Here is a 26,507-nt window from a genome sequence, read left to right on the forward strand (position 1 = left end):
ATTTTTGACAGTGCGCATTAATTTTTGACTCCAACCAACTTATTTTAGTCTGCAAGTCATCATTTTTAACTCTTGTAGGAATCGTGATAATTTTACAAGGTATTTGAGCAAATTTAAACAATTGTAATTTTACACCACATTAACATTACAAAAACCGTCTAGTTTGATTGAATTAAGTGAACAAGTAATAAAAATTTTGAAATTCTAAAATTACACCTGAAAATACACGCCAACTTTGTTCACTCCATTAAAGTTTCCAAAATTGGCATAGCAACCTCTTGAACCTATCTTTCACGGTTAAAGCAGAACGATGCACGCTAAACTTGGGATGATCATTCTTTATTTACTGATCTTTGGAATAAATTGGTAGTGCTAGATTCCGAGATTGTTTAGAATGCCAGTTTTGTGGAACAGTCTTCAAATCGTACGACTTAACAACATGTGTCCGTCATGTGTTCAAGCCCCAAATGGACCGTGCCCCCATACGCAGGATCCTGCTATGGGTAAACAAAAAGTCGCTGAACGCCAAGTCCACTAGTTGCACAGGCAGACCTTGGCCGACAACGGTTTATGTTCCAAAAAGAAGAACAAGAACAAGATTCCGAGAGTCATTCATAGAATAATAATTTAGTTACAACAAACTATATTTTTAGGAAATTTTACAGGGTTTTACAAGTCAGAATCGAATGTCAGCAAAACAATTTCAGAAGCTCAAGATGCAGTTTAGCTGTCAAAAGTTGTTGTTTCACCGTACTGATGCTATCTTTCACAAGCGCAATTTGATTTTTAAATCGCTCAAGTTTATTTTTTAGAGGCTTTTCGCATCGTTTTGCAAATTCAAACACGCATTTTGAGAATATATGATTGAGATCAATGCTGTTATGCGTTTAAGCATTATATTTATGAAATATTATGTATTTATGGTAAAAATGGCGATTTTCTGTGCAAAAGGCTATATAAACATTGTACATGTTTACATACGCTAGTGCTCGTAGCTTTTTGCACAGAAAAACTCATTTTTTACAATAAATACGTAATGTTTCATAAATATAACACTATAAATGCATTAAATAATTCATTTATATACGAATAATCTGAAAATGCGTGATTGAATTTACAAAACGATACGAAAGGCGTCGAAAAAATAAACTTGAGCAATTTAAAAATCAAATTGCGCTATTGAAAATAGCATCGGTGTGGTGAAACAACATCTTTTGACAGCTAAACTGCATCTTGAGCTTCTGAAATTGTTTTGCTGACATTCGATTCTGACTTGTAAAACCCTGTAAAAGCAATATTATTATCTTCAGAATCTATGCAATTCATCGTCTATTACTCACAAAGATGTATCCATACAAATAATCTTGAAAGTGAGCGCAACTGTTAAAGCAAACAAGTAACGTAGCAGTAACCTTTACATTTGTCATTCACTCAGCAGAAGGGCAACTCTGCAACAGATGTAGGAGTAAACATTCAGTATGCCAACCGTACGGAGCATGTAACGGACACGAAGGGAGCAAGTAATAAAAACAGTTGCTACCACAGTTTGCTTTATTAATCACCACCGATCGATCTTCTGTCCAGTGGAGACAACAGGGGACGACGTCCTGTAACCAGATGTTGTCAAACAAATTCCCTTTCATCGAACGCACAAAGAAGGATCGTGCTGTTCGTGTGGTGGAGTACAGCACTTTGCTACTCGGTGGTCCCGACTCGGACAGTGGCAATCACCTACGGATAAAGTCAACATAACTGCATATGAACAACGAAAGAGTTTACGAGCATCTCAAGGATATACTGCCACTGCACTGCATTTCAAGGAAGGACTACACTGTTTACCAACGACATGTGCTAGTGCGTTGTGATTCTGTAAGTGTAGAATTACGGAGATCTTGGACACGATTGAGCTAGGATCTATTTTTACTATGAATATACTACAAAGCGCATTGGAAATCGAAAACAAAGTTGCTTATGCCAGTCAGTGTTGCATACAAAATTTACTACATACTCTGCAATAACCCTATGCCACAGTAATAAACCCTAGAGCAAAATTCCATCTCTACAAATGGCCTTTGATAAGGGGCTTACCAAAGCCAAGGTTGTCTGCTTGTTGCTGTTTAAACTTCACCCATTTTCATTCTGAGCCTGTGATGCTGATTTCTTCTGTCCCTTCTCGACCCTTTTTGCCTCATTCACCCCATCGTCCCCGCTCGATCATAACAAAGAATCACATCAGGATTGCCAAGGTATAATGAGAGGCAAGAACGTTTCTAGAAGCGGAAAAAATGAAGATGAGTGGGCAGAACAATTCGTTGTTCATCTCGCTTGATAAAAAAAAACTCAAATGCGCCCGTGTACGGTTTAAGAAGGTTGCATTGTTCCATCAGTCAAACAAAAATACATGCACACACACATAAACATATTTTGGGATGTCCTTTGTTTTCCTCCACAGATCATACCTTGAATGCAGTCACGGCGGACTATATTTTTGTTCATTGCAACCATTCACTGCACATTAATCATATTTCGTAGACGGTACACGGGCTTTTGTTCCGTCTCGTTCAACACAATCCATAACCGGGTGATTTGTTCGATTTTTTGCTACATTTCAAGCAAAGGCAGACCGGGAGTTATGAGGCATACGTTATGCTTGAGCTGACTAGTGGGCTTGTACAAACCTTTACAGACGAATTGTGCCCATCCCACCCATAATTACCACACACTGCAGATGCCATGCAAAACAAAAGAGGGGTTTTGTGAATATTCGGTTAGCAAATATTTGAACGCACACAAAAAAGTCCCCTATGCGTCTAATACTTACAAATTGATAGAAACACTAGTTACAAAAGCAATATCTTTTTAAAACAAACCAAACAAAACAAACAAAACCTACACGTAATGCAATCGGTATGAAAATAAAATCAATCCACAGAGTCAAAAATACCACACAATCGGCACCATTATATGCAAATATTTCATTTCTTTTTGTTATGTTCCAGTCGTCGGCTTCCTTTGGTGCCGTGCGACCGATCATGTTGAACGGTGACCGACCTTTCTTATATTGTCGAACATTATCAAACGAGCAAGCACATGTCTTGGGTTGTCGGCCGGTGTTCAATATGTACAAAGAAAACCTTAACAGATGATAAGCTTTTTTCACTACAGCGCAGATATGCTGAAGGTACAGAACGTGTACGAAACTAAGAAAGCTCAGCTCGCTCCCCTTTTCAAACCAGGCCGAAAAGGTCGACGAAAACGAAACGAAATGCATAAAATAACGGATCATCGAAATAAATCCGACGATCGGTGAAGTGAAACAAGCGACCAGCTTCATCGACACCTACTCACTCGACACCTAAGCTGTCGCAGAGCGCGACCCGCCGTTTGCGGATCTCTTCCGCGATCGCGTCACTAGCGCCCAGACGACTCAAACTGTCATGGTCAATGCCAACACGTCGTGCGCGTTCGCCTCTTGCCGACGGTGAGATGTTGTGTTTGTGTGTTGTTTTGATCTTGCGCGTCTTTCTTTCATTCTTTCTGGCCATGCTTATCGGACCACTTGAGCATTCTTGCCAAACGCCGACCAGTTTATGCGCGTGTATAGGTATCATTGGCCAGCTGCTGGTGACCCAATCGCTGGCCAAGACTGTTGCCAGCGCTCGATCGTGCACCAACACCAGTTTGGGGGACACAAAGTTTGGGCCAGTGGCCAGTGGCAAACACCGTGTTAAGTCACCGTTTCAATAATGATCGCACGAGCTCAACGCAACAGTGCGCGGGTGGGCAGGGACGAGCGTTCGAACGCGACTGGCTAGTAAAGGCATTGAATCACGTTTTTGGCAATTTGAATAGCAAACAGACGCTACCCGTAGTTCAGAATCGCGGCCCGTGGCGCGTTCTGTTTCTAAACGCTCCGGGTGCTAAGGAAAGATAAAACAGCAACGTGCTTTTCCTTCAAATTGAATTCTAATTTTTAGAGATCTGTTTAAAAAAAGGCAAAGAAAACATAAAGAAAAGTTGCTTTCAATCCTACAAAAAGCCATTTTATGCGTTGTAAAAAAAACTGCATAACTGGGTCATGCTAACCGCTACTCTGCTTGCGCAAAACTGTAAATACAAATAAAAAAAACCTTCCTCTGAAAGACCTTGCTCTGCCGTACTCGTTGATACAAAAAAAAAAATACACAGCAAACAAAAATTTGCCCCAAGTCAATAGCAATTCAATTTTCTACCGATACTTTTTTGCACGCGAAACGGGTAAACAAACAAAATTTGGTGTGCAAATGGTTGATGGTGGTGCTAAAATTAAATTATATCACTCACTCCGTTCCGTTTCAATCCGATGTCATTACCTTTTTTCCTCCCCCTCCCTCATGGCCCACCAGTCAAATCCCAGGTCAAGCGACCGTTTCCAGCATGGTATCGCACCGCCAATGCACGATCTGTTTGTAGCCGGTTTTGCTATTGCTTTTGGCGATTTATTTTTGGCAGTCTCGGTACGGCCTGCTGAGCAATTTGATGACCCACCGACGCGCTTAGCAGGCACGTTTACGCAGGGGTGTGTAGAAGGATAGGAAAGAAAGGCAATGAAACGGCAGTCTAGCGTAATCGTAACGGAGAAAATTGAGGCAAACATTTAAGAAAACGCATGAAAAATTACTTTACTTCACAGCTACTTCCGCACTTCGCGGCAAGCTCCCGTGGCGCATTGTTTGTGTAGCCTCGTTTTGCGCTGCCACCGAAGGCCACTCCGGACACGGTTTTCGAAACAGCAATTTAACGATTGTGCAGAAAATGCGAAACGCAAAGTGAAAAACTGCTAATAACTGAAAAATAGCATTTAAACTTCACATGATGGTGTGTGAACGAAGAGAAGAAAAGATGGAGACATGAAGACTTGAGAGAGAGAAAAATCATTTCGACTGACGCATTAGACTGTTTGTCTCCACAGCACCGTGCGCAAACGGACGGGCGTATGAGACGTATTGCGTATGAGGCGTATTGTACGAGTACGCCCAATGTGAGCAAGATGAGAGAAACCCTGCCAGAAACTCGACGATGTTGGTGGCAGCTTATCGGCGCTTTATGCGTGATAGTAAATATTTCTTTCGACAGAAAAGAAAAAAACAAAGTATTTCCTTGTACACCGAAGGGTGAGGGGCAGCAGCAAAAGTAATCTGCTAAAAAACACTATACTGATAATTAATTTCAAACACATCATCATCATTACACACCAAACACAAACAAATCTGGTGCAAAAGGTCCCATCACTCTAGCAATAGTGTCGACCGTAATCTATTCTAAGGAACTGTATTGACAACAGCAGCTTGTACTTCACACATAATTCTATTCAATTACCATTTCCAACGCAGTTGTTCAACCAACCTCAGATTCTTTGCCGAGTTGAACGGCAAAGTAATGTTAACATTCCTTCTTTGTTTTGCTTACTTTTCAATTACTTTGCATGATTGTTTTTACAATTGAACATCGATGCAACGAAATGGCGAAGGAACATGACAAACGCTGTAAAACAACTGTTTCACCTACGGCGTGCAAACCCCGATTGTGCTGTCCCCGATTGAGACAGAAGCAGATAAACTCTAAACTTCAACCCGATCCCATGCACGATGATAAGATTGTTCCCAACCGAAACAGCTCTTGTACGGGACGAAAGCAGCCGGCCAAAATGGGGCGCTATCAGACCGCGTCTCGTAGAGCCAATCGTGTTCGCCGTGTCCATGCTCAGGCGAGCGAGCGCAAATTGCTGCTCGATGAATTGCGGCACAAGTGATAACCAAATTTGCGCAAGGAAGGGCCGAACGGCAACCCAAACGCGACATCGCGAGGTACTGTACCCCACAGATAGAGGGAAAGAGAAGGAGAGGGAGGGGATTCGTTCCACCTGTTGAACCTGTTGGCTCACGTGACTTCCTGACATTGTCGTGAATCGCACGACTGGAAGGTGCCCTGTGTCGAGACTGTGTGTTCGGGGCTGGAGCAGCAAGCCGTCGCAATGGCACGACAGGAAGAAAGTAAAAAATAAAAAACAATTTCGTAAGGTTTGCCAATGTTTCTGGGTTGAGCATCGAGCAACGCAGCAACGGTGCGCACGGGTGGACCATCTGATTAGCATATACATCCTCAATAATCGTCGCCGTGCCTGGGCGGGTCATATCAACCTCGTGGACGGTGAATATTATGCAATCCCTTTCGATTGAACATGAGTTTCATCCAGCCCACCTTCACCCGCACCAACACACGCGCCCGCCAGTCCGAACAAATGTGAGCACTTTACTCATGACAAGAGAAACAAAAACCGCCTCAAGAAACCAGCGCGTGCACACGCGTTATCGCCACAACCAGCACCGGCAGCAGAAGCAGCAATGTCGTTTCACAGGTTTTCTCTTTCCTCCTCGCTTCCTTTTTAGTCGGTCCCATTCGGTGACATCGCGATCGCGAAACATATGATCTACCCCACACACTGCCGCGTCACAGCCATCTCGCGGTGAATGAGACGGTGATAATGCTTCAGAATCGCCCGAGACACTGCCGGCAATGGGGCACTGGCCGACGACGACCGGTGACTGACTGACTGTTTGCGTTGGAGGGAATGGAGGGGAAAAGGTGTACAAAAACCAGAAGAACAGTGTCGCGATAAAACGACGAACCGCGGTGGTGATACGGACGGTGCGTACTTTTATGATGCTTATTTTGCAGCAGCAACAACAAAAAAAAGACGCGCAGGATAAAACGGCACAACAGCAGCCGCAACCGTCAGGTATGGAAGGGTAGCACTTACTTTGTCGAGTACACAAAGTTTCGAGGCGCCAACCAGAAGCACAATGTGGGAGTGTATGTGGCACCCGAGACTAGACTGGAGGCGTTGAATCATTTTATGGAAAACATCATCTCCCCAATCGTATCTAGTTTAATTAGAGATCCGCGTTTCTTGCTCACTGCAGCGGTCGGGTTTAATGCGCTCATTACTTACCTGAAAAAAACAGAACGAAGAATAAAGTCAGTCTAATGCGTTGAGAGCCAAGCAATGGTACATAAATCATAAAGCCTATGAAGCCAAACAACATCAAAAGTGTCACAAGTGTCGGGCCTTTCAGAACCTTAGCACTACGCGCCAAAGAATCGTTAAAAAAGTCTGAGAATGTACTTTTTTTTGTTGGTTGTATCATTCTAATGGATATTCCCCAATGGAACAGTGTCTAGGGAATAAAACCGCAATTAACCTGTCCATTCTTACGGATTCTTACAACAATCCGACCCCACCAACTCTAATGGAATCCGGGAGAGCAGCACGTGGGCGAAGAAGCTGAACGCGTTGGCTGCTACCACGCCAAGTGTCCCAGGTCCCTTCTCTGGTGGGATTCTTCTCCGTGCTCTACGCCACAGCCGAAGTCATTCTACCGGTTCAGGGCTACGTGTGCGTGCGTATTGACAGGTCTTCAGCGCGAGTACAACGCTCTGCACTCACATTGGGCCGCCTATCAGTCAACCTTCGCAAGAGAGCGAGAGAAACCAGAGCACATGTCTCGAATTTCAACTGTCGCCTCGTAACAACGGTTGTAAATGGCACCACACCGCTCCCCACGTACGGCGGGTGCTCCCCATCCCTACAGCTTCCCTATCGGTTGACATTTATGCTTGGAGCGGAGTTTAGTCGGAACCTAGGAGAAACGACAAAGGCGGAGCGAGAGTGCAATGCGCTCAGCAAGGTGTTGCACCTTTCCTAGTGTCCGCACACATGGTCCACGAGAAGCACATACGGCGAAGAAACATCTATTCGGTACCGTTTTTTATTACCATTGTCTTAAGGGATGTAGATATCGAAACCGTGTGCCCGGTATAAGGCATTTGGATTTGCTAGAAGTGCTGGCAACTAGACCCCTAAACCGAATCCTTCACCAGTTTCACGGGGTCCGTGTGTTCCGTGAAATTGGATACTTTTTCCACCGATCACTGCTGACTCATGCGCACCACCATCAGCTCAACCCGCTTCGCTCGATCTATTCCAGGCGGCGTACGAGCATCGGACAAAACCGGCACTCTGTCGTGTGCTATTCTACCGCGCGGGATAACGACGTACTATCTCTCTAGACTTTTTGATCCCCCAAGCTCCTCCTCCTGCTGCTTCTTCTGGCTTCCTTTCTCACTAATTGATTTACGACTCCGGCACGGACGCAACGTATTTCGGCAACATAATACCGCGGAAGGAGCGAAAAATCGAGTGAAGTAACAGCAAAAAAATCGCAACAAATTCGAGAGTTCCTAAATTCAACCAGCAACATCAACAAAAAAAAAGCATACCACCACCGAAACACACATAAAGTTGAAGGTCGCCCGAATTGATACTTGAGTGCGGACGCATACAGCGCAGCCTCTCGCTAGCGTTGCGTTGCGGAGGCGTTGCGGAGGCGCTGGAGAGAGGACCGTGAGGTGAGGGGGTGAGTGCCAAACATCTATCAGCAGTTCTGCACTTCATCATTCGAATCTGGGGGAAATCGAAACCGAGGAACCAGCAACACCCCCGGGTCAGCCATTCGGCGGTCAATGCTTCGCGCAAGAGCTTCGCGCGAAACTCTTGCGGCTATTCGTTTGCTTTAATGTGCCTCCAAAATGCCGCACGGGAAGAGGCTCTCCCACTCCGCCATTAACGAAATTAGTTTCGCAGCTGTGTAGTGTACTTTTTAGTGTGCGTGAGTATGTGTGCAGCTCTTGCTTTCAGCCACTCATTGGCGCAATGCGCGCAACCGGTGCGTCAGCGTGCGTTCGCCTATCGCGCTCTCGCGGTCTTGCCCGGTTTAGGTGACAGCACACACACACACACACGAGTAGGATAAATTTACAGTTGTTTTTTTTTTCTCCCTATTTTTTCCTCAGTTCTAGATGTCTCCTCCTTGCCCGGCCTGTCCAGACGACAGTCTATAAATCAGGCTAACGACACGGCGGGTGGCCAGTGGACAGCTGACTGCAGCAGAATCACAGTTTTCGCACAGTGATTTATGCGTGGAAAACTAGCCGTGCCGTACTACTTCGTGGTAGGTCGCGGTGCAAAGTAGTCCAACAGGCAGCACCGTAGCCCCAGTGGTGATTATAAATCAGCCACGCTTCATCTACGAAATCTAATGTGTTTCCATGATTTAGCTTTCCTTTCGGGCATGATGAGCGGACTACGCAAGCACGTGTGTTGGTGTTTTTGGCGAATTTTTGCAACGTTTCAATGAATTTTGTTTTGGCAGTGTTTTGACAAACGAGAAATACATATTCTACGCAGCACCGGCACGAATAGACGCGACTGGCAGTACAGTTAGGGTAGATGACGTCGGTAAGACACACGATACGGTGTTTGGATCAAAAGACCATAAATAATAAAATGATTAAACATTCAAATGGCTAATAAACGATTTATTTCAGAGCTCCCGCTTCAATTTAATCACTGCCATTAATTATTAAAAAGTAAATAAATACACCCGGACGACTCCACGGCCTAGCAACTGGTGCTCGGAAACTAAGACAATTCACAAAAAAAAAACCGTTCCGCCACTAAGCCCCTTTCGCATTAACGCGGGATTAATTACTTTCAATTGCTCGTGGATGGCAATGACCCACTTGTACCGTGGCCCAAGAAAGGCGGTCGGAGTAGTAGCGGTAGCAAACAAACGAAAAACAGCAAATGTGACCCCAGGAAAGCGAACATAAAGCCCGCAACAGTTCGTGACCATCTTCCGGAACCAGGCCCGGTACCACACACCGGGTGCCCTTATCAGCATCAGCATCTTCTTTTACGACCATATCTCGGCTGTTGTTTTGCTTTCGTCCATTTTCGCTGCATTGGCCCGTGCGTCTCCACCTCCCGGCCGCATAGACACCACCAAACGTTTATGGCAGTAACTTGGAGGGGGGTGAGTTTGGGGTTGTGGAAATTTGGCTAACAAAAAATCAGCCACAGCCGCATACTTGGTCGCCATGACGCACGGTGATTGTGCCGGTACACCATTCGACCAAATTTACCCCTTATCGAAGCGTTCTGGTATTCGAAGAATTTTTCCCCCGAACGATAACCATCCGTTACAGGTCGCCGGAGCGATCGGCCAGCCAGGTAACGGGAAGGCGTGTTGGGTGTTTCATTTAGAACCGACACAACAGAACAGGATATGTCAACACTATTTAAAAGTTTGTTGTTGGCCACATGAACTGTTTCCATTTGGTTGACCCCAGTGTTGCTAACCACCATAAAACTTTACCATCCATGCACGACTGCTTCCTTGGCTGGAGCGCACAAGCCGCGAGAGTGCCGGCAACGTGCCGAGCGATTTACGCTAGCGACACAACACTTACGGTGGTTACCGCCAGCACCGCGAAAGCACGTCACCGCGAGACAGTTGTGTCAACAGTACAGTGCGAGAGAAACGCAAACAGCGGGAAAAGCATAGCGCCATCTTGGGGTTCTAGAGTGCCAACCAACGGTGTAAGGGATAGGGGAAGGAGGGGGTCACAATTTGCATACTGTAAACGCAGCAAGAAACCGTTCCTGGTTGCATTGGAACAACACACCACCGGGGTAGGTAGAACTGGCTCATCTATTTTTTTTTTTTGCACTTCCATTTTATATTTTATAATTCCCCTTGCGCTTGCAGGAAAGCCTTTTTCTGAATACAACGCTAATAGTAAGATTTATTGTTTTTTTTTATAACTCAACCAAATGATTCCCATTCAACAACTTCCTGCGCTGGGGGTTTAGTGCTTCCAACTGTCAATTGGAAAAGCACAAAAATGCAAAACAAATGGCCACCTTAATGGCCGTTCCGTCCCTGTGCCCTGTTGTGAATGTGTGCTGAATGGTGGAAAAAATTAGCAAAATTGGTCAATTTCACCACCATTTTCGTGTTATTTATCTCCAACCTATATCACCTTCATCTGGTGGACCAGATTCCGCCCGTGAATTAACAAAAACCAACAGCCGCATCAGAGGATAACAGGAGAAACCCAAACCGCGGCACCGTTAGTCGACGCGTCGCAACTTGTCTAGGCGAATCGCGCGCGCGGCACCAACTTCAGTGGCCGACCAAAAAAAAAACTCGAATTATAAAGTAGTGTCTTGCGGGCGGTACCATTGCTTCCGTGAAAAAGCTAGTGGTCACAAAATTCACCACCCCACTAGCCCCATCCAACCAATACTGCATACGCTTTGTTATCATGTTTTGCTATGTTTTTTTCTTTGACAACTCTTAACGTGTGCCGGACGAGTAATGGAGTGCGACCAGTATGCGTGCCACACAGGGCAACCCTTCCGTTTTTCCTCTCGCTTGCACACAGGCCACATTGGTAGGACAGTGGCTTATTATACTGCTGTCCGCGCGGACACAGTATCTTGTGTCCAAAACAAAAGGAAGCACACACACACACATCCCTTAATTAATGCCACCGAAAGTAGGTCTGGGGCTGAACGGCACTTTTCATCCGTAAAATAGTTTGGACTAGTTTCGTTTCCCACACCGGCGGTTGACCGGCTTTCAGGTGCACTTTGGGTCGCTAGGATGGCGCGGTTTCCGCAACCCCCACCACCGTTTCAGTTGCATTGGTTGTGGCCCAGCGAAAGACCCTGCGATCACGCTCCGATTTATAAACCGCTGCTCGATCGGTGCAGTAAAAATACAATGTTGCACGCGATGTGCGTATGTGTGTGAGTGTTTTTAAAATGCTTTTGTTCAAAAATAGTGCAAAACGATCGCTATAACAATAACAATTCATCGTTCGGCGTCTCCGTTCGGCGCTTTTGCTTACGCGGTACGACGCCGTCTTAGCGAGACACGGCGCAAGCGGAGGGCCTCCAGCAAGGGCCGATTGGTTTGGTCCGGTGGAGGGGAGTGAGGAAAATTGTTATTGATATATGTCAAGCACGAGCGCAAACTGCCCGACAAGCCACGAACACAATGTAATCCAACATAAACATTCGGAATTATGGCTTAAGTGCGTCAGGGGGCGGGGGTGCGTGCGCACCCGTTTTTTCTCCCGTTTGGCGAGTATTAGGAAGAAGAATAAGAGCTTCCTTTAGCACAATGTTGTTCGTTTTCTTGCCCCCCTGATTCCCAGGCGAATTAGAGCTAGAAACAGGCTTCCCAAAACACCACTGATGAACGATGTTTGCGACGAGGAGTTTTTTAATTAATTTATGATCGGGCTATTACGCGATCAGTCATCTGCCGGGCGCCGGCACAGTAGGAAAGGATGTGGTGCTCGACACGCTGCCGAAATGCGATATCTTCATCGATCGATCGGTGGTGGCCGCGCAGCGCAGGAGGCCGAGAGAACAGGAAGTGCTAACGAAGCGGCAGACATAACGCGAGCATTGAACTTGCCGTGCCGCAACAAACCATGCCAAGCGGGAATTGGAAACTCCCGAAGGAAATGATCCCGCTTTTAATTACTTGCCTAAAGCTGGTGCACCCATTTTCCATTGTTAAACCGTGACCGAGTGGGTATGTTTGTAGGCGAAATGGTTCTGCGAAACAAGAAGTAGACCGTCCTAGTTTTATGGCCAACCTTGTTCGGCGCAACAAGCTCAAAAAGCGAAGCCGTCTGCGATCGATTTTTTGTTGTTGTTGTGACTGAAAGGATGAAATTGGAGCATTGGATTAAGAGAAAGGACAGGCGGAATGGGTCCAGCTCACCCCCTCAGTGAAATGTAAGGAACAACACGTACTGTGCAAACAACACAGAAACAACACGTTCCTGTGCCTATTTGCCGGGGACAGCAACCGAGGACAGCAAAGATTCCGATTGCTCATCGTCACTGTCACTGCACTTCGCTAACGCCGGGCGGGAGATGTGAATTGAAAAACGCTTAAAATGGATTTTAAATTGATATTAACGACCGTGGGTCGAGCGGCTTTAACCGCCCTCGCCCATTCCGCCCTATAGCAGCATCCAAACACTGCAGTCACTTTTGTGCAGAAAAGTGTGCAGAACATCTTCAAACGTCAACACACGCCCCAAGAGCTCCAGCGAGAACAGACAGTATGGAGACATAAGCAATTCGAGCGCAAAGAAAAAGGGGAGAAAAACATCATTCACTGCTTCGTGCGTTAAGTGCTTTCGCACACGGCCTGCAGAAGAGCAATCCGATCCATTGCGACGATCAACCGACCCTCTGTCGCTTCGCGTTGGGCTTACCCCACACGGACTGCATGATAAGTGTGTGTGTGTGTGTGTGTGTGTGTGTGTGTGTGTGTGTGTGTGTGTGTGTGTGTATGTGTTTTGTGCAATAATTATAATTTGATGACAGCCAACGATGGATAAACCCTGTTCTTTTATTTAATGTACATCCTGTTTTGTTGGAAAAGTCCTTCCCGCAGTCCCGCAGCAAAGGGGACGGGACCAATTCCATCCTACCAAACCAAACGGCCACCGCGCCAATTGAGATAAATGATTATGAAACAATCGAAAGATAACGCCGAGACAATCGAAATGGCATTGCTTTTACGGGCGAAAGATTTTTATTTCTCTTTCAGTTTAAACGTTCCTGTTTAAAAATGCCGGAATTACTTGCATACAGTGTGACAATGTGCTTCTGGGATGCGTGGCAGAGGGTGCTTCGACAAATAGGCCGTGTAATTGCTATTTATTTTCACTGCTGTGGGGGATGATTTTTTTATGATTGATGATGGGTGAAACCGTTAAACGGTATTGGCGAACAAAAAAATGGAAGACGCTGACCATCTATCTCTCCCAAGGACTTTAGCACTCATCGCGTGTGGGGATGATGAACTTTTCAATGATCAGAGAGCCCTTGTGGTGCACTTTTATTATAGGGCGCTTTAAGGAGTAAAATCAACGTAATGGAAGATTTCAAATAGAATAACATTTGAATAAATACCAACTGAATTAACTGAAGAAGTAACACAAAAATAAAAAATTGTGTTGTACAATTTGTTCAAGTATTTAGTTTGTTTCGATTTTATGAATGAAGTGCAAATGAACGTTGCGCTTCCATTTTATTCCAATTTATGTAATTGTATCGTAATCCCGGCCTCGCTGAACAGTTGTTGGTATGATTGTCCAGACCTGTAAACCAATCAAGTCACCGTTGATAAGGGGTAAACCAATCATATCACTGATAGCCAAGCTGATAGCCGTTTGTGGCTAAGGCAGGCCTAGATTGAAGACAGTAGGTGTGCTAAACAAGAGAAAGAAGATACATACAAAAATGTGTCAAATCTTACATTACAGGGGTTTTCAAGGTTTTTTTGGTTGATTTCCGAGAGAGAAATCAAGAGAAAACGAGAGAAATTTAGAGAGGAAATGTGCAAAAGAGAAGGATATCTAACTTACAGCACGCATTCAGTGGGGAGTCTCATTCGTGCGGCTGAGCTAAAGCAGATTAGGATATACGGGCCCGTGCTAATAATTTAGAATTAGAAAAAAAATATTTTATTACATTTATGTCCTTTACATTATTATCTTAATGTCCGTGCATAAAATTTCCCATAGTTGTTGGGTCGTTCCCACCTTTTTTTGGGCGTAGCAAAGAGTGTTTTAGGTCAATTGTATTTATCTCGAATCGGATGATACTAATACATTGTGAAAACGATTCAAAATTAAATGGAAATTAATGAACAAATCGTAAAACAAACCAACTAATAAATCGTGGTAAACCCCGTAACGAGGAAAGCTGCCAAACTCTTCTTCTTCTTATTTGTATACAATCAGCAGCATAATGCATAATTTAAGTTATTTGTATACAATCTATGTAAACCTTTTTTTTTAGGAACTAAGGTGACTTTTGGAACCTGCAACAGCCAACGCGTCTGTCCAAAATCAACCCGGTCTATTTTCGTTTTGTGGAAAAATATGAAAAATCATGTCGTTGACTTTGTTAGACAGTAAGATGTCAAACATGTTCCTTACTCCCTTCGCTTAAATAGAAGCACAAGACGCTCAAGACGCCCTACGAATATATTCGATCGATTCCAGATGCAATAAACCGATGATGTGCTGTCTCATTTCGCCAGGATGTCCATTCGCTGATGCTCCCGGAAGCCATTTTCACCGACCAGTAGACGCCACACGATGAGTCACCCGTAACCATTTATCCCGTCGGCACATACGGTGAATACGTTAGCAACCCATCCACCCATAAAAATGTATGAAAGACGGCCCATTATTAGAACCGCTGGCACGCGCACGCCGGGGCACATATCCGTGTATACGTAACGTAGATGAAGTCCTCGTAGGTGCGTGTGTCTCCAAGGTTGCGCCACACCCGGAGGGAAATTCAAAACCGTCTAGGACAGCCCTCTCGAAAAACGCAATCACATACAAACACGCACACACATTTAAGTTTGCTGGAAGAAAACAACAACGATAGACAGTTCCTCCAGTCCATCAAGAAACCCCTACATCCACAGACTCGGATCCCCCGTTTGGAAGTACTGCAACTTACTGAGAATTTGTGGCAGAAAGTAAGAGTGACTGTGCATCGAAAGGAGATTGTGCATCGAAATCGAATCGAACAATAACAGCAGCAGCAGCAACAGCAGCAAAAATGCGCTTGCAATCGCCTGCATTCTTTTACCGCCGAAAAACTCTACCACAAGAATTAAGACGTTAAGTGAACTTCCTCCTCCCATTCCGTAATGCAGAGCGCGCTAGGGTGGCTGGCGATTTTCGCGATCGCGCCACGAGAGCAGCGACCTCCGCAACTGGCTTGCGCTTCCGCCAGCCCGGGCGGGTAAGGAAGGGGAAGGAGGGGTGGGAAGGAGAGAAGGCACAATCCGGGTAAGCGACGGTGGCACACAAAAAAAGAATGAACACGTTTTTACCACCACCGCCGCCGCCACCGCCAGATAATCATCGTCGGGTGGCCGGTGCCCCGGCTGGTGATTTGTTTATGCTGCCCTGTCGCGATAATTTATGTGCAATGTGCACAATCCCCCGTGTTACGGTGAAGGCACACCGTACCACTCTACCACACGCACTCCCGCGAGGGATGCTGCTGCAGAAGCGACACGATACGAGATAGATGATAATACAGCAGTCGCTGAAAAGCGTTGGGGAAGGAGAGAAATGGCAACATTGGTAATGTAATTACGAGCTCGGTGCGAAATCCGACGGCAACGCGAGCCGCGCAAACCACAGACGGTTCTCTGCGTGACGAAGCATATGTGCATTTTATGCGCTTTTTTTTGTTTTGTTTTGTTATTATTCTGGGATAAATTTTAACATTCTGCTAGAATTAAAATCCCCGACCGCGCAACTCTCGTTATCCGAGCGACGCGGGGTTTGTTGCAATATTAATTGCTTTTGTTTCAACAAGACGTTTCACCTCGATTTGCTCTCTCTCTCTCTATCTCTCTCTCTCTCTCTCTCTCTCTATCTCTCTCTCTCTCTCTCTCTCTTTCTTCCTCTCTTTATCATCGTTCAGTTTTGATTTAGCTCTTGACAAGGCGCCACAGATGGGCTGCGGATACACGTAGTGCGCGGTCACAGCATGAGCAGCCAACGGTTGAATTAAAACATGAAATGATGCGTACGTTAATTGCCTTTCAGACGATCAAGCGAATGCTATGTTAATCTGTCTCTTCTTCTACCAGCGACACACGAAAAAAAAATTAGCAATTTAATACAACTCTCTAAATTCAGACATCCCTTTCAGCAATCGCTCCGTGATGATAACCGCCACATCCCTCCTCCTCCCAGGAGAGCTCAGCTGCTACCCTCAGATTCGGTTATCATTCACATTTGTTTGAATGCTTTAATGTTTTTTTCCCTTCATTTTGGCAGTGCTTCGTTGGTAACACCACTAGCAGCTGCTACCACAAACACACACACACACACACACACACACACACACACACACACAACACCCACCTACTAAGAGGGGGGATGGATGGTCACGCGCGGCCCTGATTACTGTCGTGTTGCTTTGCGCTTGCAGTATAAGAAGCGTCTGACCGACACGACAACCCAAATCTGTGAAGAACAGTGGAGGGCGATATTCTGTACAACGGTTGCAGCGATCTGGATTAAAAGCTGGAGCTGATTTTAAAGCCTGCTGCTGCTGGTGATGGTGGTGTAACCAGCAAGCGACCCCAATTTCATAACGAACGCACTACTAGAGCAGTGTATTCTAGGGAAAGCGATTTGGGCAATCCTCTGCTTTCTTCGTGCTCGAGAAAGATGAACCGACCAGGGCCGTATCGCGCCCGCCGGTGGTCAATCATCGATCATTAAGCGGCCGTCATGTAATGCCCTTTCCGCATCGTTAGCAATCGAACAGGCATTTCCTCTTCTAAGCTAAACAAAATGCTTGATACAACCGCTGCTTTCCAGCGGGTGGTAAGCCGAAAGCCGCCCCAAAACATCTACCCTTGTACGGTGAACCGAAACTTGATCGCTTCTTTCACCCCCTCCGTTACGATCAAACGCATCCCCGATCTTGCTTCCGGCTGCGTGCCAGTGTGCGTGTGTGTGTGTGTGTGTATTGTGTGCGAGTAAAACCAGCTGACCCCGGAGATCACCGTACGGTGACCACCCAACGCACTGCTGCCAGCGATTCCGCCACATGATGCAATAACGATTACCACTTTGCTGGCGATCAAACATTTTGCTGCCGTTGAAACTGAAGGGGTGCAGGCGAAGGAGACTTACGGTTTTCCATTACCACCATGGACGCATATGCAAATGCCAGCCACAAACAGTTCAACTTTCATCGTCACTAAATCTAGTTTGGCGATATCCTCGACGAGCAAATGGTAAGCCAAACCAAACCCAACGGATTTCGCGTCCGTTTCGACCAATCGATCGATGGGGGCCAAACGGATAGGGAAGGTTCGTGGAAATTTACCGACAAGCAAACAGGAACAATTTTCCGAGATCAAAAATTAACTCACCGAGATAAAAATGTACACCCGCGCCCGCCGGATGGGCGGATTGGCAGACCGAAAGGCGCAAAACCGACGAGACGGGGCTAAAAATACTACCGGGGTGGGAATGTTTTTAAATCGTAAATTTTTTGTACATTCTATTCAGCGGTCCCGCCTGTGCGGGCGGCAGAATTGTAGGAAAATCGAGAAAGCATGAGGGTGGTAGAGCGGCAGTAAACATCGAACCAGTGCGCGATCGTGGCCGAGGAAATGTTTTATCGGGAATCCGCAAAAACAGCTGGGACACGACACAGTGACAAGTTGCGTTAGAGAGCGCGGCTCAGGAGCATCAAAGCGGCGGGAGCGTACACTCAATTATGTTTCTGAACTCACTGAACTCTGAACAACATGTTTCTGAATGTTTGTAGAAGAAAAAAAGCGTTTGAATTTATTTGATTTTGCTTAACTATATCGCAAACCATAGGAAAATAAATCAATACTATCTATAAATTACACACATTTTCAGTTCAATAATTACAATTATTCCGTAGTAAAGTAAGCACGTAATACGACTTAACAACATGTTCATCGCAAGACTGAACATCGCTGGGGATGTGCTTAGCCAAAATTACGGTTATGTTGGAGCAAATAAGAAGCAAAAATATAATTTAAACTGAGAGTGTTTAGAAGGTTTCTTTGTTTTCCGGGAGAATAAAAGTGTACGGAGGAACTAGTGGTGGGAATAATGAAGTTTTTGTCGGAATCGATTCCGGCTAGCTCCGAAGTTCCAGAATCGAATTGGAAACCAGAAATGGTTCTGGAATCGGCTCCGGAATTGAAATCGGTTCCGGAATCGAATTCGTTTCCGGAATTGGAATTCGCTTCGAAATAATGTTAAACATAACATTGCAGAACAATGTGTTATCAATTTATAAATATAATCTAAACATTGCCTAAAATTCACAATAAACTCAAGAAACACATCCCCGGGGTTTGCGTCTGTCCCATAATAGGTTTGTACCCTAGCAGTACCCCTTCACCCATTAATATAACGATTTACATGCGGCCAAAATAAACGCACCACAATTCGACATTCTGTGTACATTCGCATTTTTTCAAGTTCATCTTCACACTTGCGAAGTCTGTCTATTGCGTAGGACACTCAGCACAAGTCCTTTACCGCTCATTTACTGAGCATCGAAACACTAATTGCCAGTAATTGCATGCATTACTCTCTCTTTCTCTCCCACCCGCATCGCCATTACTGGTTGGCCCATAAGCGCCCGTAGGTCACGTGCACCTGTTCAAATTTCAAGGTAGTTAGTGGGTAAATGGCATTGTACGATGCGGTCATGCCGGCGCTAACCGCAATGTCGCATCAACGCACCCATCCCCGAAGCAAATTTGGGTTGTGCCGTTGAAACCGACCGACCGATCACCGACGTCCCAAGGAAAATAATGGATTACCCAACAAATTCTTATTTCGAAGATCCCATGACCGTTAAGCGCAACGCGTCATGCAAGCCTAGACCGATCGTGCCACCGAAAGTCTCAGCGGTACTGGCTGTAATTACACAAACAATAACAGGAACAAGCAAATTAAAAAAATCAAATCCCCAGACCACCAACCTCCCTTCCACCCACATAATCCACCCGAAACGTGGGGCTGGTTCCATTGATTAAAAGTGTTGCCAGATTGTAAGACAGGTACGGTGGCTGATCGTAGCGACCATCGCGTCAAAAATAAGGTCAGCAAATGAGCGTGGAGAGGACATCGCCCAGCACCACCGGGACCGAGGTACGATTTCACTCGCGGAAATTCCCTCCACCCGCTGCTGCCGTGGTCAGCGCGCCGGTACGGATTGCACAAAAACCGATGCGTTCAGCAGTTCGGCTCCAATTTCGTTACGCGACGCGTGTGTTTGTGCGCTGCTGCTGTGTTGCATCTTTCGCGCTCTCGCCCGGCCTTCCCTCGTCATTGGTCGGGCGTGTGGTGTGGTGGCCCCACCGTGCGGTGGGTAAGTAGCCACCCTATCGCACGGCTATTGGTTACGCTTGTGTGGTACACTTTTACACCGAAGGTACACCTTTGCGTACGACCACGCCAACCTGGGAGTACTGGGCGGGCGCGGCTGGTTCACAAACACACCAACCGCCGGTTACCGTGTCGGTCGGACGGGTGGGAAAAGTGCTTTACTGGCATGTATCACAAAGGGTTTGGAGGACGGGAAAGGCGGACAGGCAAGGCAAACATACCGCGACGTTAGGCGATCCTCACACGCCCGGGCGTGCCCCGGGAATGTCCGAAAACAGAAAACAAAAAATCTCGCGCCGTCAGCACATCAGGGAGGGGGGGGACAGAGCGTCGTTTCCCGCAAGGAACACTGCGCATCTAAGACGACGGTGGCCCATTCCACAGTGGGACACTGTCTACCGCGAGCTCGGTCCCTTAGAAAGATGTTTCTGATTGAAGGGTTTGAAGAAGAGCATGTCCCCCCGCTCAAGGTTCGGGACATGTATTTAGACACAGGTTAATTTCAATGTACCATGCGGGAAAATTCTTCAAAGGTCTTCAAAAAATTTATCCTCACTTTTGCATACCACAAAAGAAAATCAATAACAAGTCACTTACTGTTTGCCGTACCATCTTACATTGGCTCTGGTAATCATGACTGTCGGAGGTGATCGCGATGAGACTCCGCGATGCTAACCATGCAGAACAAGACACTATTCTCACGCACATCGCCGTGCCCAGCCACGAGTCTAGATCACCAATCCTGCCAGCGCTCAAGAACGCTGCGGTTTGGGACGCCTTGATGGCTGGGTGTCTAACCTGGGCAGCGTGGCAGCAGCCTGCCTCGGGCCAGCCAATCAAACCAGTTTCGGACAAAGCGGAAGGCGAAATGGCAACTGAAAACGTAACCGAGCGCAACCACGCAACCAGGGCTACGATCGCAGTTTGTCGCTACAAGAACGATCCATGCCGCCTAAAAATCACTTGCACACAAGAACCGTTGACCCCCACCGCAAAGGTTAAATAACGCCAGCATCAAGCGGAGAAAACATTCCCTCAATTATCCGGCATTGTATTGTGACGCCGTGTTGCACGTTGCCACTTACCTTCCCGCACTTTTTGGCACTCTCGTCGAAGCTCCTCGGCATCAGCATGAGCAGCAAGTTGAATAGATAGGGCTGTCAAACGCCCGATACACATCACTAACGCACGTGATAAAACTGTTTCAACCGGCAATCACGCATACACCTGTGCGCTCGATCCCGCGCGATCGGGGCGATAATAACCAACACCACGAAAACGTCGAATTTGACAACGTTGCACACACGATGGTACCAACTTCCGCGGCTTTGGATCCATATGCCTGAAGCAGATTGCGACACGTTTCACTCACGAGCGTGCTCTTGAATCTTCTGCCCCATCACGAGGCGGGATGCGCGCAGTGATTGACCGGGTTAGTATAGCTGGCTGCCCTGGTCAGGCTCGACACTTTGATCTTTTTCTTACGCTATTTTAGCTACCTCTTGCACTGACACTCGACATAAGCATCACGAACAACCTTGGCAAGGCCGACGCGCCCGATACCGCAATCGCGCTCAGGTGCGTACGCTCAACACTTAAAACGCGATCTCCGTGCGCAGGCAGACAGGACGACCGATTGACGACCGATCCTCGATGCCGCAGCTTCTCGACCACAATCGTGTAAATGCTCTGCCGTGCGGCTGGCCCACGGTGCTTACGATGCGCCTCCACTAGCGAACATCGAACAACGCGGTTCGCTTCCGGGGCTGTAAAGGACGTACCGGGATCCTGTTACGCGGACGATACTCCCTTAGGTTCCTTTGCGTAGAGCTGCAGCCGTGTGCGAGCGCCACCCCGAATTATGAACCAACCAGCCTAGGGCTATTATTGTACGACGAGCACCGTGCGAGTCACAACCGTTCCGGCACGCGAACGAGCATGAACTGTTTCTTGGTGCGGGATCAACCCTCGGACGGTCTCGGCATCAACGTAGCGCGAGCTGCGTTCGCTCTCTCTGCAGGTCCGGAACCCTACCAGAAACATACGGCATCGCGCGCTTCGGGAGCATAGAGAGTAACCGCGTTGCTGCACGCTAAGATGTTTTTTTTTGTTCTTCAGCCCCACCCCGATCCGCACTATGGGCCCAATCCGTATCGACAGCTCAGGAAGAGTTTAAACTTTTTTTGTCGAACTTTGGTTACTGAAAGATAAAACAATGTTACGTTGAAATGCAGCTCGTTTTATTTGTACTTGTTATTATAAAATACGCCAAATACTTACCACAACAGTACTACAGGGTCGTCTTTCGACCGGTTTCTCTGTGTACAGCAGCATGATGTTAAAAGTAAAATTAAAAAAATCTATATGTTACGATAATCATTTGCTTTCTTTAGCAATACTAAATAAATAATAATCAATAAACAACAATGAAATTATGATCAATATATAACAAACATTTGCATTATGCTGAATGTATATACCGGATTGATTGTCGATACCGCCGATACAGGGTTTTACAGGGGTTCTTGTTCATAGTTCAGTATGCATGTGTTCTGGCTTGCTAACGTACGCGCATCGTTCAGCCAGTTCCAAAGCACATTGAAGTTATTGGACACTTTCTTGAATCTTTCTTATGCTATATGAAAATGATATGAAGGAAATTTGATTCGATGGCACCCTTTTTAGACATCTGGAAATTCGTATTGGATTTGTCCTACAAGGGTGGTATAAAGTCCAATTCCCAGTACATTAAGTTCATTTCACGGAAGAAAGAGCCAATAAAGTGTCCCACAGCTTTGTGAACTCCTGGAAAATCCTATAAGTTAATTAAAATTGTGCAACGCACATGTTCACTTCAAAATTAAACCGAAGTGATTGAAAATTTAAGTTTAATCTATGTAATATAATGCTGCTTTCTATACACAACAGTATTGTCATCAAGGGGATGGTAAGGGATGTGGTTCCATTAAATGGAAAAAATATATCGTTGAACAAATTTATTGGTTTTAATGTTCTCCTCCCGTCTACTCAGGTATAAAGATATCTAATGCACAATAAAGTTTCATTTTGTAGTTCGATTTTTATGTGTTTTTTTTTTGTTATCGCTCTGGTTCCCTCCCTCTCTATCTCACTTTTCTTTCTTTACAGTTACATCTAAGTGGTTTAAGTTGTTTAGTCGTCTCTGCACATAGTCCCGCGATTCGTAATTTAACATCACATTCCCTAAACATTTCAAACCGGTGTTAAACCGAAGGCTCTGTTATTTAAATCTACGTTATAGTTGTTTTAATTTAAATCGATACTTCCGATCCTCTTGACATCGAACCAAATCACCAATTGGGTTGCAAAACTAATCAAAGTATAAAGGGAAGCTATTGAGGGAAAATAATTTTACCATTTGCTAGGATTGCTGTCGTTTGATTAATTTAGATGGCTTTAAATTTAGAGAAGCATACTTATCTCACTCAGAATTTCGGGTCCCTACCATATTTGTTTCAAAATATGTTATTCGTTTTGCTGAATCTATGATCTAGCTGGATACCTAGTAAAATTGGTGAGGAAATTGTGAAAATTGATAAATGAAACTTTAACGTTAAAGAAAAACAAGCGCCATACTATGTAATACAATGTGGAACAACAACCAAAGCACGGAGAAAACTACCAAAGGATAATAACGATATCAAGTTAAACCGGGAAGATTATTATGTGTTTATGAATGATAAGTTCAAGTGTAACACAGATTGACTGAAATGCGTTCGAAAAGGCGCGGTTGGATAGGATGCTTCAGACACTCTTGCATCTGAATGTATAGCGTAATTTTAGTATAGTATGTAATTGTCCAATACTGAATCCAAAATAACTCGAATGGCCAACGGCCATTAAAAACAACTCTTTTCGCCTTTTGCGTGAATATAATCATTAAAGGTAGCACAATTTTGAGATTCATTCCTCTGCACACAGAAAGAAGCAATGCTTCTCGTTTTGATTGAAACAGTCCCAACGAATGCATATCCTGTGCTCGGATAACGGACACCCGTCAAGGATGTCGCCCACCCTGGATAGCGGTACCCACCATTTCAATACATTCCGCCCCAGAGAGTAGGCAAGCTTGATATATAAGAACAGGATTGATCATGGTACAAACTTACACTGACCGCGGGCGTCACTAGCCTTCGTCACTTTCTACGATCGGCAACTGCCGCCACCGCCGGAACAATCCGGCCGCAGTCGGCTCCTCGGCTGCTGTCCGCTCGCGAGCGTTCCGGCCGCATTGCGTGCCGAGGTGTCCCCGTACTGAATGCCACTGCCAATCCGTTCCGGATCGAGCTCTCCCGTTTCGATCTTCGCAAGGATGGTTTTGGAGCATTTCAGGAATGCCTCCTCTACGTTTTCACCCGTCTTGGCACTCGTCTCTAGAAAGATGAGCTCGTTCTCCTGCGCAAAGTTGCTCGCCTCCAGGAACGTGACCTCGCGATCCTCTTCCAGATCTTTTTTGTTTCCCACGAGCAGTATGCAGATGTTCTGGCTTGCCAACGTACGCGCATCGTTCAGCCAGTTCCAGAGCACATTGAAGCTGTCCCGTGAGGTCGTATCGTACACCAGCAAAGCACCAGCAGCACCACGATAGTACGACCGCGTCACCGATCGAAAACGCTCCTGTCCAGCCGTATCCCAAATCTGTAGCTTTATCGATTTGCCGCCGACATTAACGATCCGGGATCCAAATTCGACCCCGATTGTATGTGAGCTGTCCTCCTTAACTGCACATTCGGCCCGCCGAGCATGAAAAAAATACGCACAGAAAATAAAACAACACGAGATTGTTACTGCTGAAACTTAAGGTTCGAACGCGATAAAAAGAGTGTGGCACTTCGAGGAACATCGCCCATCTGCTGATATTTACGCATTAGCGCCCTACCGTTCCAGTTCATTGCGTTTCGCTGGCCTCGCTTACCGGCCAGGGTCTACAGCGCTTCGTGTACTTACATTTGTTCTCTATAAAGTGATGAAGTAAGCAGGATTTGCCACTACCAGCACGGCCAATGATGAGAAACTTGAAAAGATAATCTGGCACATACGGGTATCATCATAGCGTAGGTGATGGAGAACATGAAGTAAAAGCAACAGGAAAAACCATGTAAAAACACCCCCCAAAACAACAAAGAAGGTTAACAGTGCATATTAATGAGTCGCTATGTTGCTACTGCCAGCGAATCGGGGCAGAGGCCTCTTTGAGTGCGTGTAATATTTACCGTAGGACTCCGACATGTTTTCTGCACTTAAACCGTCGTCAGCTTCTGTTGGCAGCTTATTTGCGGGAGGATTAGCACCCGAAAAGAAGATAGAATATCACGCTCTATTTCAAAACGCACTTTCCTTGTCGAGAGGAAGCAATTACTGTAACTTTGCACAATATAAACCTTTCAGATGGAAACATTTATTTTTCTGTGTCTTTATTTTTCATTTTCGTGTTTCGTACCTTGACATTTAGCTCATTGGCCCGTACAACATGGCGAGGGTATTTGACGTTCGAATATCGCTGCATCTCGCTCATTTTCTCTACCCTGCTTTACTTGCCTACAGTGCTCACCCAAGCTCCCGACCACGCTGGTTTTCGCTGGTCTTTTCGGGGATAATTCGTTAACGAATTATCCCCGAAAAGACCAACGAAATACAGATCATTTTCGGGGATAGTGAACACACGTGAAAGATGAACCCATGCGAAAAAGAGCTAAAAATAGAAATGAGCATTCGGATTCACTCCCTCCACTCATGTTCCAATTCATGCTCATGCTTCATCCTTGATGCTACCAACCACATCGCTAGTTCTATTTGGAATCACTTTGCCAGTTGCGCCACCATATTATTATTCATTATCGTGCTATTTACTGGTTTGGTTGTATGAAGGGGTACTGATACTAAATAAATGAAAAGAAATAAATAAAACAATAAAATTAACAGATTAACTATTAAACACGCATTTCTAACAATGAGTAAATGGGTTTGAAGTTATTGGAGGAGGATATTTTAAAAATTAAATAAAACTTTAAATCATCAATAAAAACAATAAAAATGGAATTGAACTCATGTCAACCATGGTACAAACATTACACCATTAACATTTGACCATAACTACTTCATGAACATGAATTGTTATCTATCACTTTTAAACCCTTCAAATATAATACAATGAACAAAGATATGTGTAAAAGTTCATCGATGCGTGTGAGAGAGTAGGGCTGATGAATAGAGAGAGATGGCATGAGTTTGTGTTCATTATCCCCGAAAAATTTCGCTTGGGCATCATTTTGCTACAAATGCGTCCTGCTGTACATTGTGGGTACATTGCAAGAGGTAGGTATGTTGTAATATTTGAACAGTGCTGCAGTATACGCCTGATGTGTTTATTAGCTATTTTTTAGGCAACCACTTATGACGAATTTTGTGGGACCAGTTTTTTAGGAGAATGGGAACGACTACAAACATCGGTATATTCACACGCCCTCATGCACCTGAATGCATATCGACGGGAAATTGAATACATCGATAGTACTAATTCAATGAAGAACCGTAGTACACGCGCCAATATGCTCCGT

The 26,507-nt window shown here is 45.5% G+C and overlaps 2 protein-coding genes and 2 long non-coding RNA genes across 11 annotated transcripts in view; 2 read left to right on the forward strand and 2 right to left on the reverse strand.

Annotated features, from left to right (window-relative positions):
- The window catches only part of LOC121591113 (A disintegrin and metalloproteinase with thrombospondin motifs 9), a 150,621-nt gene extending 128,749 nt beyond the window's left edge, over positions 1-21,872 (reverse strand). For 7 of the 8 annotated variants that reach the window (XM_041911498.1, XM_041911500.1, XM_041911499.1 and 4 more), the window contains exon 1: positions 20,997-21,872. The gene's annotated coding sequence lies outside the window, so the exon portion shown is untranslated. The remainder of the gene's footprint in view (positions 1-20,996) is intronic. The other variant, XM_041911503.1, reaches the window with a different exon arrangement.
- LOC121591117 lies at positions 8,612-9,300 on the forward strand. The gene is made up of 3 exons (XR_006004516.1): positions 8,612-8,817; positions 8,893-9,099; positions 9,157-9,300. It is a non-coding gene; the product is annotated as an uncharacterized LOC121591117 (long non-coding RNA).
- LOC121591116 lies at positions 14,212-15,649 on the forward strand. The gene is made up of 3 exons (XR_006004515.1): positions 14,212-14,709; positions 14,780-14,894; positions 14,986-15,649. It is a non-coding gene; the product is annotated as an uncharacterized LOC121591116 (long non-coding RNA).
- Positions 21,873-22,892: 1,020 nt separating the features above from the next.
- LOC121589656 (ras-related protein Rab-4B) lies at positions 22,893-25,412 on the reverse strand. The gene is made up of 3 exons (XM_041908734.1): positions 25,164-25,412; positions 24,898-24,978; positions 22,893-24,671 (listed from the first exon to the last, which is right to left on the reverse strand). Exons 1-3 carry the CDS (start codon positions 25,177-25,179, stop codon positions 24,094-24,096), a joined length of 675 nt encoding a protein of 224 aa, XP_041764668.1. The 5' UTR covers positions 25,180-25,412; the 3' UTR covers positions 22,893-24,093.
- Between the last annotated feature and the right edge of the window lie 1,095 nt (positions 25,413-26,507).

This window comes from Anopheles merus, chromosome 2R, assembly GCF_017562075.2.
Source record: "Anopheles merus strain MAF chromosome 2R, AmerM5.1, whole genome shotgun sequence".
In the NCBI taxonomy this organism is placed as follows: domain Eukaryota; kingdom Metazoa; phylum Arthropoda; class Insecta; order Diptera; family Culicidae; genus Anopheles; species Anopheles merus.

What these genes read in the sequence shown, in the direction of transcription:
- LOC121589656 (XM_041908734.1), bottom strand. An exon ending in TCACTTTATAGAGAACAAAT is followed by an intron (nt 24,672 to 24,897) that starts GTAAGTACACGA and finishes CCGAATGTGCAG; the next exon opens with TTAAGGAGGACAGCTCACAT.